Source organism: Opisthorchis viverrini, assembly GCF_000715545.1.
Source record: "Opisthorchis viverrini unplaced genomic scaffold opera_v5_11, whole genome shotgun sequence".
Lineage (NCBI taxonomy): Eukaryota > Metazoa > Platyhelminthes > Trematoda > Opisthorchiida > Opisthorchiidae > Opisthorchis > Opisthorchis viverrini.
The window spans coordinates 3,738,003-3,752,300 of record NW_008751667.1 but is presented as its reverse complement, the minus strand read 5'-3'; the positions used below and the strand labels follow the sequence as shown (position 1 = coordinate 3,752,300).

General features: G+C 46.9%; 1 protein-coding gene across 1 annotated transcript in view; it reads left to right on the top strand.

Annotated features, from left to right (window-relative positions):
- Positions 1 to 7,079: 7,079 nt before the first annotated feature.
- Positions 7,080 to 14,298, top strand: part of T265_01103 (hypothetical protein) — a gene marked incomplete at both ends in the record, with an annotated part of 16,936 nt that continues 9,717 nt past the window's right edge. The window contains one exon of the mRNA XM_009165046.1: positions 7,080 to 7,176. Coding sequence (XP_009163310.1) covers positions 7,080 to 7,176 — 97 coding nt within the window. The remainder of the gene's footprint in view (positions 7,177 to 14,298) is intronic.

The window sequence follows — 14,298 nt, the reverse complement described above, 5'->3', positions numbered from 1 at the left end:
CTTGGACACACACTCCTTGGCATCTAGGTCGAGTGTCAGTAGGCAATCAACCACGGCAGACGTCGGTAGAACATGAAGTCGACGTGGTAGCAATCCAAAATATCCGACTTCCAATTTGTTTGGTTCATCCGTCCGGTTACAGAAGTAGATACCAGTGTCGTGGGGACGCGCGTCCAACTTGGTTATTCGGAACCGACCAAGTTGAACTTCGACACTGAGTTCGAATCGGTCGTCCAGTCGTTTCGGGGTTTCTGATTCGTTTCTCTGGTAAAAACAAGTGATGTTTACCGACTTTCGACCAGCCAACAGCCCGTACATGACAATGCGCTGTCCAGTGTCTACCGTTGCGTTCCATCCAATACGCAATTGAATGAGATGATAATCAAATCGAAAGCAGAATGTGCTGACAGGCGGAGGATCTGCGGGGTAACCCAACAAATGACTAATTTTATACAGAACCGCGTGTTCAAGGTGCTCCTCAACCTTGTACTTGGAAAGCACAGCCTGATCAACACTAGCCACGGCCAGTAGCAGTGCAACATGTTCCGATTGTAAAGGACAAATGCATTGGTGCACTACCACCTGGATATTTGTCCTGTTCAATGTCCAAGTGGAAAAACATCTGTCCGAAAGGACAGTGGATTCGTGGACGTAGAATGAACGTACGAAGGTCCATCCATAAGGCATGCCGGGGTAGGCGGTAAACACCACTTTGAAAGAATCTTCCGGGAGACGTCGATAGGTGAGTTGGTCGTCATACCACCGTAGAATCGTTTCATTGGGCTTCGTATACATAGTATGGTTGACAGCAGTGCCGTCACTGTGTTCTATCCTATGCCCGAGAACGATGGGGTCTTTGGTATCAAAAACACCAAATTGTCGTTCCACGTGCAGTTCGGATACTGCCCAGCTCCAATCCTCGGCTGATTCGTGGGAAACGTGGGTTATTTCGAAGGGTAAATCACACCGGAAAAACCAAATGAACGGAGGCTTGACCACAATCGGTAGTCGAAGTGTGCCGCTCGATTTCACCACTATCGTATCGGTAGAATCACCGTCTTCGATTGCGGTTATCAAGTTGAGCAGTTTGGTTCCAGAATCACCCACTGCCCCATAAGTGATAATGTGGTGTGCGTCCACAACGTCAGACTTGGAAACAACATGAGAGCAGGAGACATGCAACTCGCTTCCAGGTGATAATCTAGTCACGTTTTGGCTTTCGCATCCCATACTGGATGAGTTCGGATTCGATTGAGATGATTCTACGGTCAGGTGTAAGATAGAAGAATCTGGAAGTACAATCAACCGTCTTGGCGCGAAACCAAATTGGCCGGAACCACCGGCATTCGGGATGGAACATTTGTAGTAGCCGGAATCGGTCGTTTCGACTGAAGTTTTGTAAAGACGAAAATACCTCCACTCCATATTGGTCTCCAACAGAAATCCTTTCGATGTGGGAATTTCGTTTCTCGCACTCTTATGTCCATAATAACAGATCGGTTTGTGTGTGACCTGAACATCCAGTAATCCGTACATCACAATGGACTGGCCAGTTTTCACGACGTTGGGCCACCGGACTTGAACACGAATCAAACTGTAGTCGCCTTGCATTCCCTCTGGGAATCCGAGGGGTTTGTCCACATTGTACCCGGATAACCACTGGTTGACGCTCGCGACCACATGAGAACGAAATACGACATCGACATAGTTGACATCCCGTTGTGAACGTCGATAATGGACAGTATAGATACCGATGGCAATTTGCTCCGACAAGAGCAGACAAACAAACCGATGACGCTCATCGTCTTCCGGTGCGAGTTTGCCCATCATATCCAGTGTATTCGCTTGCTGATAATAATCCAAGTCTTGTAGGCAAGGATATGAAGTGAGACCACTCGACTCATTATAAATACCAAACGCCCCGGACGTGCCGGGCGGCTGACCTTGAACATTGGAGAAGCGTAGTGCAAAAGTCCCCTCAGACAACCGTTCGGTAAACTGTTGTCCGAGAAATTGATGACCGTCCGGTTGATGTGAGGATTTCAGTTCACTTGTCACAAAATTGGACTCGGTTAGGATAGATTGTCCAATAATGACCGGAGTGATCCACACGCGCAAACTCAATAGCCTGGAGTGGATGTAGAATCGATTGAACACCTCATCGTTTACATCATCCTGCATTGGACTCGTTCGACCGATTCCTAGTCTACAATCGACTACAATTTTGTCTCCAGCCTCCAAACCAGTGGGGCCCGTCAAAGCGAACACCTTGAACATGGCACTATAGACTTTTTCCCTTTTCACCATTCTATTCAGTTCAGTATAATTCAATAATTGAGCGCCAAAGTAGTAGTCAATTTTTCGTGTTTGTTTCACCTCAAGTCCCCAGTCGAATATGTCCCGTGTCCAAGGCGGAGCATGATAGTCGCATACAACAGCGATGGTTTGTGTACCGTATATGAACGGGAGGTGTGGACTCGCGTACTGTGTGTATGTCCACAAATGATGGTCGTCGGTATGCTCTGCAACGAACTCCTCACTGAAGTGTACATGTATATCTAGCTTCACTGTTGGAATTACGCGAAGTTCGTGCTGAATAACAACCGGAAAAACGTAGCAATGTTCACATCTTCGTGAAACACACTCATAATTACCCGAATCGGATAGCTCAGCCGCCTGTTTGATCAACTCTACGCTCCTATAGGGTGGTTCAACAAACAATCGAAATGCCCCACCCGAATCTATATCAAGCCTGACAGGTTTGGAAGTTTTTGTGTGGCGGTGGTAACATTCCATACGTTCCAATGCCTCTGCGACAGGTTGAGTCCCAAACAGGATGACCGGATCCCCGACACGTACCGAGGAGCGCCAACCAACATTCAGACGGAATAATCCATAGTGTATGGCAGCTCCACCACGGGTCTGAGGCGAATAATTCGACGAAACCGAGGAATGTGGTTCTCTAAACCAGTGTTGAATTACAGTGTACACGGAATGGTAGAAGAGCACAGTCTGAGCCTCGACAGACACCCTCGGATTTTGTGTACTGATAACACTGATTAGCACGGCCACCACATTTGTTGTAAGGTGACAAGTGGCATTGTATCGAACCGGGTGAGAAGTTCCATCCGCTTCACGGAAGTAGTCACTAATCTGGATGGAATGGGGTATCGGGGTGCGCGAGTAATCATCAAGCACATCCTGTGAACACTGTCTTCGTTGAAGACGTCCCCAACGAACAAAAAATAAATCTATACTGGACCTTGCTCTTGGTCGACCGAGTCCGACAGTGTAGTTCACGTAGAGTTTGCCCTCTAGCACGTAACCCCTGGGTCCATTATTCTCAAATTTCATTCCACTAGCAGGGCTGGAGTTCAGATGACGCTGGATGGACTCAGTTATCGGGGCGCGACTGGTCGAAACAAGATTGACAAATATGATGGGCGGAGTGAAAATGATCAAGTCAATTCTACGAGACGCGAAATATCTCTGGTTTGTGTATGCGTACGTTAGGCCACAGGACACCTGCAACGGACCGCTTATATCCTCCTTGGGTGGGGCTTCAATTCCGTAGACCTCAATCACCTTTTCATGCAATTCAGTTGTTAACACAATCTCTCTAATATGAGTACTGGGTAGAGGTTTGCTTGTATTTGTTTGACTGTTGATCATAAGCAAGCGGAACGAGTGGTCGGGCCAGGCCAGGGTGTCACGCTGTCTGGAATAGGAGCAGAATACAAACGCTTTCTGTCCGGCTTTCAGATAGGGTAGATGAGATGGTGTACATTGCGTGAAATAGCGAGTCGGCGGATAGTCCGACCGCTGATTCAAAAACAATCGTATCAGATTTTGCTGTGCTTGAACTATCATAGGGCGTGGTGGAAAGCCGATTAGGGGAGCGCAATCACTGCAACCGAACGACTCGGTTACATTGCACGTATAGTGTCCCGTATCGTAAAACTGTACAAGTAGTTTGGTCAAAAAGAAAGCCAGTCTGGCGTAAACGATAGTGATTTCAAATTGTTGTGATTCGACCAACGGAGTGAACACATTGGTGGGAGCGTAGTAGCACTTGATCAGGGGATTTTCCAAACCGTGCAGATAGCCAAGCATGTTGACTGGGTGACCTGATTTGTAGGCCGTAGGCCAATCGATGCTTAGTCTGAGTATACGATAGTCAGTGTACACACCCGGCTGTTCTGGCATAACCGATTGTTCCATGCTGTTTGGCTGTTGAAGCCACAGATCCACATCACTCAATAGGGAGCGCTGCACTTGTTCTCTGAACTGACTCTTGTTTTCCAAGTCTTCTTGATAGTTTTGTACCATGATGATGTGGGCTATGTGTTCGCGATGAAACACGCACGAAACCTGCAATGAGACATAATTCAACTCATTATCTCGGCCGTAATGCGCACTTTTCAACTCGTACGGTAGATCTGCTCGGGTCAAGTTCATCACATCATAGACCAGACAGTTCTCGGTGTACAAATGATTCGCGAATCGGTAAACCGTCCAAGCATTTACCCACGCTCTGGGTACACCCAAAGAGAGTAGCCAGCGAACACTGCCCACTCTTTCGGGTCCACGAACAACATAGCGTTCGGAATGAAACTGAACAGCCGATTGTATCGGAGAATGTAGTTCTGAGATGACTGTTGCAAGAGGCCTGTCCGCGGTCTTCGAGTACTGGGGGAAGATTGTTGGGGGAATTCGAAAGCGCACCGAAATTCGAATAGATTTACGAAATCGCATCGGCTGTTGGGTTGATACATAGTGGCCTAATTCCCGTCGCATTCGCTCGGTAAACATAAAACGCCATTCGCACTCAGCCAACAACCAATGACCGTAGTCACGATTCAGAGAGAGATAAATTTGTGAGGAACGTAGCACTCGACTGTCCGACCGAACTTGAATCTTGGTCTTGTTCACCGGCAACGGATCAAAAAAGTCACCTTGTTCGTTCATAGTGTGCAGAAAAAACTCTCCCGAGACATTAAGCCACTGTTCGGCCCAAGTTTCATGTAGACAGTGTGCAAACAGTGAAGTACCCGTGTATACAAACGGTCTGTTCGCACCATCGTAGTCGGTGAAGTTTTCCCGCCATGGATCATGTTTTGTGAGCCTTTCGTAAGTGAGAAAAATGTCCAGAACAGATTGGTCGGGAAGTACGAGAAGCGGTCGCTTGAAAATCGTCTGACGATAAGACAGTGACACCAGACGCGTACACGTGTATAGGCCAGAATCACTCGGGCGCACGTTCTGATTGATAAGCGTGAAACACGGATGCGTTTGATCGTAGATTTTTTGCCATTGGAAACCCAGTGCTAACTCGACGGCATTTGTATCCGCCTGATGGGAACAGAATACAAGCTGTTGGCTGGACTCTGTATGACCTATCATTGTTATTCGACTGCCGATTCGAACAGTTGCGTTCCAAAATACATTCAGCCCAGTTATCTTGTAAGAAACCAGTGTCGCTCTTGGGCTGGCTGGGGCTACAGCTTGTGAACTGTTCAAACATTGGCTCAACCATTCGGACAAGGTGGAATGCGCATCAGCCGATGCTGTTTTGGGGTCGACGCCTTCATCCGGACTGAGCAATAGAAAGCCTAGTGCGAAACTTTCTTTGTGTACTACGCATGCGAATCGTACGAAAAAAAGTGACTCATCGTGAAACTCGTCATATTCCTCTTCCTGTTCCAAGTGGGAAGAAACCCAATCTGGTTGGATCACAGTTCGTGCGGACAGCTTACACGGCTCTTCATACACAATCCCATTGTTGTTTATAAAAGTCGTGGCATAAATCTGTCCTGTCGGGAGCCCAAGGGAAACCACAACCCCGATCTCGAATATCCCCTCCTTAAGTTCGTGACTAGATCCGAAATCTGTGGGGGGGTTGCCCCGGCTCACCTCTACCAACGATTGCCTGAGCCAGTTTGTAGTCTGGTGGTTAGTTGTGTGTACGGACCGTGTAAAAAGTATCGGTTTGAGACGTAGTCGCGTCCCCAAACGTCGAGTAGATACAATCGGTTTCGTTCTCTCAGGGCGAGACGTATCCGACACATCGAAGTCGTCCTCGGCAAAAGTGAGTTCGCATTGTAACCGCACTGTGGGCTGAGGTTTTCCAACCAGAGGACCTCTGATTAAAAACGGCGTCATTACGATGGTTCCATTCTCTTGATTTTCTGTCGTACTCGCACTGAGTCGCGTATAGGGTAATGCTTCGTCAAAATCCGAACTATGTGACTGCAAATGATAGCTAAATAGGAGTTTTTCATTGGACGATATACCAAACGGTCTTGTGTAGACGCAATGCACATAGATCGCTTCATCTGAGCTAATCGCGGCTTTTGTAAATTCGTCTAACATAGGCTCTGCTGGATTCAAGATGCGTTCATTCAAATAGAGTTGAAGCAGCGGTGGAGCGGGAAACACCAATAGACGTCGAGGATGAAAACATGTCTTCAACCTGCATTCGTCACAATTTGTGACGACGCACGAGTAGATACCTGTATGAGCGTAGCTGGCATTTTCGCCGAAGGAAAACGTTTCGGATCCACCAGATAGCGTTCGCAAAAGCTTTCGTTCATGTTTCCAGGACCGCCGGTGGTATATTAATAGCCGTGTGTTTGGGGATCTGTGGTTTCGGACGAGAATTGTCCACGGTTTTCCAACTGTAACCGTAGCTTGCCAGCCTATACTCAATTTGACCAGGGCGTATGCAACACGCGCCCGGTTCGGTGAAGCCAGTTGAAGCAGTTCGGAACTCGTTGGTTTACTGAACCATGCGCGTGCGTTGACGAGCAGCGACTGTGCGAGCTGTGTGTCCCAGCCAGTCATGTTTGCCTCTTCAACATCACCATCATCAATACTGTTGTATAGCAGAAACACAAGCATCAGATGCCTGGGTTGTAGAACACAATGAGTGGACGCTTCAAAGATATTCCTCCCTCCACATTCACCAAACTCTTTGGAAGCTTCCATTTCGGGTGAAAAATTCCTGTCATCCGCCACCGCTCTGCGTACCAGTTTACACTCGTCGTAATCCAGGCCAGCATCCGTCATGTATACAAGCCATGTGTGCATTCTGCCCAAAGGTACACCCAACCCTTGAATACTATGAATACTTACAACACTCTCTTCAAGCAGACCAGTCGAACCGGACGCATGGAAGTGAGTTGCACTCACTCCATGTTTTGTAGCAAAAACCATGTTGTGCAGCAAACTACTATTCGTGTAAAGTAGTTGAACAGAAAATAGGTTTGGTGGTGCACTGATTTTAATTATGAATGTGGTTTTGTTGCTCAACTGAACCACACCAGTCCGACCTGATAAATCGTTGGGAATCACGCCAAAGTCGTAGGTTAGGCGACAGGTAACCGAGAGCAGTGCCGAACTGTCCCCCGGACTTGGCGCTATGATTACACCAGTCACCGTCTGTGTGAGTACCTCGTTGACTTTCGTGGTGAACTGAAACGGGTCATGTAATTTGAGGTTGCGTAACACCTTATTCTTTCTGTCAAGCAGTTCGGGTATGAGATGTACTCGGGGACGTAGACGATGCACAGGAGACAGCTGATGTAGGCAACGAAAGCTGACCGACTGGTTGCGGAAAAGAAAGGGTTCATTAGTGGAAGTGTATTGTTCGAACTTGTGCACAGATTGTTCATTCATCTGCAGTCGATCGTGATTGAAGTGCACCGTCAACAAAGACTGGTCCGGCAGAACGTGGAGTCGGCGTGGTGCAAGCCCAGTTCGGACAGGACAGTCAGGGCAAACTTGTGTCACATTGCATTTGTAAACGCCGGCATCAGAAAAAACCGCATGTTGGATTTCAACAAGAAGCTTCACAGATTCAGAGACAGGGATATAGAGGATCCGAGGTCCTGCTGGAAGAAAGTATTCCTCATCGTCTGTTTTATAAAAACACTGTATTGGTCGCTTCTCAAACCGTTCGCCTATCATTCGCACCGCTCTCCATGGCTGCACCAAAGCCGTCCAACCGATAGCGAATCTGTTTAGGCGAAATATCACATTATTCTGTTCAATGATTGACTGACCGTTCATCGCGGACATGTGTCTACCAAGCGAGAACAACCGTATTATTTGTTCCCTAAAATGGCTCTCCCTTTCTTCTAGTGACAGGTTTGTGCTCGTCCAACCGAATCCTACAATAACCATGGCGAAGGTGGATATATCCAAAAGACAGGTGTACTCATGCTGCTCAAAATTGATGCCTCGATTGACCTTGTACTTCGTCTGTGTGTCCAAACCAACCACCTGTTGGGCGCTGACCACCGGTTCAACCTGATGAGTGGAGCACGGAGAGAGAATAATCGTATTCTCTTTGTCCACAGTAGTACGATAGTGAACTATCCACAGTCGAATCCTACCTCTAGGTAATCCAAGAAACACGGTGTAATTTACGGTGTAGAAGTTTTCCCGTTCCTTCACCACGGGACACAAGGTGTCGTTGAACACGTCTTCCATCCGCGTTGCTGCATTTCGACGCAGGGCGATTTGCAGGTTAGGACTGTCGGAAAATATGAGGTCAGGCAAAATGGTGGGATTCCTTGTCAAGTTGTACGTGAAATAAATACTTTTGACTAATTTTTCATTCTTCGATACTGACGTATCAACCAAGTCGAACGGATCTCTGGTCACATTGATCAGCTGAAGTATGCAACTTACTCTGACATAGTTCCAGTATTCATCCGGTTCTGGCCGTTCCAGATGGTACACCACCAATAGGTGATTAAATTCACCAACAGACTCACTCAGGTTTCGTTTCAGGACTTTTTTGTTCGCCAAATCCACATGTTCTTGTTCATTACCCGGAGCGCAAGTCTCATAGGCTAGATCCAATTTTACCGTCGCCTCTACACCTCGATATACCATATATTCACAGTGAGCGAATAACGTTTGGACGTGTGTACGGATCGGATCTTCAAAGGAACCAGAGCCAGTTTCATTGGCCGAATCAGTACGATTGATTCGCATTTTGAATTTGGCGGTATCGGGTAGAACGACCAAACGCTTTACGACGTCACGTGTTTCCGAGTCGCACTTCACACAGCAGTAGTACAGTCCTGAGTCCCGTTCACTCGCTTCCTTTTTAAGTAATTCGAAATAGGTATATTGAATGCTTGGCCGGGAATAGAAATCGCCCGGAAGGTCAGTTTTCGCATCATCTGCAGTCATAGCATACTTGCAATGCATTTCAGTGCCTGTCCAATGGGGATCGGACCAGATCATTTTGATTGGAGAGCCAACGTTCACTGTTCCGATCCAGCCTACCCTGACTCGACTCATTCTAAAACTGCCAGTTACAAAGTCCGGAGGCCGAGCATCCACGTTCCTGTCTGAGGCAGACTCGCTGTCTACGTGTAGTACATGGTCAGCGATCCAATCACGGATCTGTTTCTCTACAATTGTCTTGTTTAGTTCGGCGTTGTGAACGATGTAGGCGGCGTACAGCAATGCCACAACGTTTCTGGACAGCACGCATTCCACGTCGAACTGTCTGCGTACCAAGTTGTACGATTTGTTGAGGGTTATAGACCCTGGTATACTCTCTTCTTTTGTGACAAATTCGTAGCTGACAAATTTGCAAGGAGTCTGGACGAGGGTCGTTGTGCTTTCCGATTTTTGAAACATCCAAACCGATCCCCATCCATTATTTTTATCCAGCAGAGCAACGAACGAACTGATCAGAAGACCCTCAAATATCTGGCTTGAGCCTAGATGAACGGACTCCGTACCGTACAGGGTAGGTAACAAATAACTATGGCTCGTTAGTTGCTTGGTTAGGTCCAAACTTGATGTGTAAATTGTCTCGGGGAAAATTCTGGGCTCAGGATATTTCGAGGCGGTGATCTGTCGCGATTTGACGTGTTCCACCGCGTACCGATCTGTAAACTCTTCGCTGTGTCGAACCAAATTATCAATAGGTCTGTAGCGATACAGACAGGTGAAGGTACTTTTCACTTCTGTCATTGCATACAAGGGGTACAAAGCATAACACGTGATGAGATGAAAATAGTCGCCGTGTTTTTCGGTCGATTGGCGCGTTTGATTCCACACGGCGTTCATATTTTCTACCTCATATGTGGCGTTTAAACCATCCAAATTATCGATCCCTCTGTGGAGGATCATACCACAACAAGCATGAATGGACTCTTCTCCATGAAACATAGCCCTCCCGTCCGAATCGAAGTACGGATAGTTGTCTTCTAGCTGACTGAGATTTGTCTGTGTTTTTGGGACCGTATCGGTCAGGATGATCACCAGATCTTCCGGTCTTGGTAATACAATGACATACTGGTCAAAAACGATCACTCTTCCATCTCCAGCATAGCATGTATACATACCGGTATCCTCGATCCGTAGGTTATGAATTTCATAGTACGACTTATTCGGTTGCATAAACATCCGGCTTGGTGTGTAGTCATCGGTAGGTTGAAGTCTTTTGTCACATACTTTACGTTCAGTTGGTTCGTGAATCATCTCATCCGGACTGACATGCATAATTTTACTGTCTCCCTCATTGAATAGAGCTTTCCGAGTGACCGATAATCCAAACAGTCGAAGCGCTGGGGATTGTATTGTGGAAGGCCATTCGAACTCTGGTGATGTGGACCCGGAAAGCCAAGACTGCAGAACCGGTAGAAAGAATTCATCCACCTGGGTTACGTTGCCATGAATGATTAACAAAAGAGCTCTGGCATCTCGCCCGATGGTAATCGTCTGTCGCCAACGACGAATTGCGTATTTGTAGTTTGGATCCCATTGTATACGCAGAGAGAAAAGGTGCTCCTTCAGGTGTGTATCATAGCTTGAATCCAGTTCAGGCTGAAGCTTTGAGATCTGAAGTTGCCCACCTTCAGTCTGGCGGTCACCATACCGATGATCGTGGATGTACCATATCTGAAATATGTGAGAATTTCTTGCATAGCCGGAAATTTCCAGTGTGAGGTTTGTGTACTCTTCCACGCGTACTGCCGGATGTAGATCCTCATATCTTATGGTGTGTAGTTCCGCCCTGGAAGTGAGTAAATCATCTAATTTCGGATGAGAGGTGATGTGACCACCGCCAGTGGCTAGTTGAGGACAAACCACATTCACATCACGCACCTCATGTGTTGAAAAATAGGTTGGAGCTAACCCGTCCCTTAAAGTGAACAAAATAAGTTCATTGGTAAAATTCCGGGCAAGGTTGACATATTCATAGACTACCATATACTCGGATTCGTTCTCCTGGTAGCCCGTATTATACACCACAGCACTGAACTCACAGTTTTCTGGCTTGTACGAACCTCTCTCGTCGGTGTTGTGTATGCAACATGTGTTGTCAAGATCAGACGGCTCAGTGGTGCAGTTCAGCAAGATCTCATTGGTCACAACGTCCACAGCGAGCACAGAATGGATGATGGCCGGTTTCCGGACAACGTAGTAGATTCGTTGACGTTGTTCGGACGGTTCACTCTGTTTCAGGTAGGCGATTTTCATCCGCTCGTAATCCGTATTCGCGTGGTTGGGGAATATTCCCAAAGCATCATTTGGCATGGTATTACACCGTTCCAAATCGTTTGCATTGTCCACGAAGCCAGACAGAAGGGTTAATAGGAATGGGAACAAGATGAGACGGTTCATACGGAACAGTTTTCGAGAAGAGTCCGGTTGAATTCTACTCCTGTTTGACTGTTGCCCACGACAGGTTCTATCACACAGAGAGATAGCTCCAGCTACGCTAAACGGATTTTGAAATTATCGACCGATACAGAGTGAGATCGATACGGTCAAGAAAACTGATGTCAAAATATGCACCAATGACATCTTTACGAATTACTGGAATAGCGTTCTTTATAGAAGGAAATGTTGGTAACTCAGGTAGCGAAGATGGTAGCTGGTTGCTCACAACCACCAATCTATCACTACGCACCGCTACGCTCCCCAACAACGTACTGGTGATGTCACCTCGATTGGTGATGAAACGTTTGCCATCAAATTGCTCAGCTTGGTGAACAAACCAACGACCGAAATAGCGTTCCTCAAACTGATTCAGCGTTCTCGCTCTCTGCGACAAATCGTTCGCAGATAAAAATCATATAAGCGTTGTCAATGGCATCAAGAACACTGCTCAGTCGTAAGGGGAGAAACATGTAGACTATATGAAAAATGGGTTAGTGACAAAGTTGAACGGATCGACGGTAGGTTTTGGCTAGTATGCCACGTGATCCGGACCACGGCCATCAAAGGCGTTGTTTCAATGGAAGTGTGAACACTGGTTGGAGACACTACAAGATATGGCTGCCAACCGATGTCAGTGGCGTTCTTGTTGTCAATTTCTATCCAGATTGCCTGAGTGAATGTCTGGAGGTGTAGGCACCTCGGAATGATTGTGTTAAGCTAGCACTAAATCCCTCCCCGTCCACCTTTACTCCTTTCTTTACAATAAGGCTTTCGAATAAATCATGGTTGTACGGCAGTGAAGCATCGGTGTTGAACACTGATGTCATGTTGTCAATGATGATGATGTTGATGATGATGCCTGAACTGACCAAATTTGAAGCACATAGTCACACCGTCAGCCAATCTACCTCAAACCGACTTTGGGTGGGGGGCACAACATGTTAGCACTCACTTCGCTACAACGCTGGCGGAAGTAAACAACGGGCTTGAACAACGTTCAAGCAATAAACGGAGAATGTGACGTAGAAATGCAAAATACTTGGTATTATTCGACTGATAATTTCAAACTTATTCGGTGACACCAGAGAAAGCCGTTTTCCAATCGTCTCGGTTGGAAGTTGTCCGTCTGAGCGCAAAAAAACGATGTCCACGAATTTTACGAATTTTCGACTAAATTACACGGAATGGTTGAGAGCAGGTTGGACTAAACTTACTCAGTAGAAGAGGTGTATGAACTCCGGTGACATTGAGTTTGTCCCTTTGAATTCCTCCAGCTTCCAGGATGAGGTCCATGTGACCTTGCAATTGGATGGAGATACTGAATATGTCGTTTAAGCGATTTCACTGGCGTTCATGCTGTCAGTTTCAATCCAGATGGTCAGATTGAGTGTTGGAGGGGTAGGTGACTCGGATGTTTTCGTTAGTTCAGCCGTAGGCATGGTTGTACGCCGGTGAAGCACCAGTGTTGTTGTCAATGATGACTATGAGTAATCGATCATGTACAGGAGAAGAACTGCTTTGTGAGTGAATTCGTGGTAGACAAATTAATCTTCACTGTAAGCGGTTGTCCCGGTTACATTAGCAATGAGGAAAAGTCTGATTCACATGTGAACGCTGAAGATGGTTCCTCGCCTGCTGCTTCAGCTGTAACGCCCTTTAGGTGCCCAGCTGTTATGCTACCGGAAAGAAACACGAGAATGGAGCTACTGCTAGGCCACCCCAGCCTAGACAGGATCAGCTGAGATGCCGAAGTTGGCCTCGAACCAAGGACCTCCCGGTCAGTAATTTCACACCTGAACAACTGAGCTGCCTCGATCTCTGAATATGGTTACGTGTACCGCTGTAATGCGAAACTCACACAGAGAAAATCGAGAAATCGTAACCCGATAGTTGATCAAGCGAATGTTGATCTGTTCAGTGGATTCCAAACATTTTGTGACCGTTCGCGGCCACGTCATTAGTGCACGGTTGACGCAAGTCAACAGCCAAACTGGACGAACAGATCAACAAGCAGCAAGTAAACCCACCTAAGCTACCAGCATCCCAAATTGGCAAACCGAAATCTGTGACAAAGAATAAAAACAACGACTATGACCAACCATGACCGTTTGTCGGTGGCACGCTATCCATAGAAATCAAGTCAACCTGCAAATATCACAGAAGTTTGACCATCATCATCATCAACAAAGACAGCAACATCAGTGTTGGCACTGATGCTTCACTGCCGTACAACCATAAGGTTCGTATATATAAAGCCATAGAGTGAAAAGAACAGAAGAAGAGTGGGTGGCGGGACCCAGTACTGGCCTATGTCAAGCATACTGAGGTGCTTACACCTCCGAACGCTCAATCAAACAATCTGGAAAGAAACTGACAACAAGAACGCCATTGACATCGATTAGCCGCCATTTCTTGCAACGTCTCCAGCCAAGCACAGACGGGGTCACGGGGACCCCATCCTGGAAGGCCTACAACACTAACAACACCCAAACTCTTCGTGATCTCTTTCACGCCTTTTTGCCAAGTCATGTGCTGTCCACCTCGCGGTTTGCGCCATCCTGAAGGAGGCACGGAGAACAACACTCGTCTCGGTAGACGGTGTTT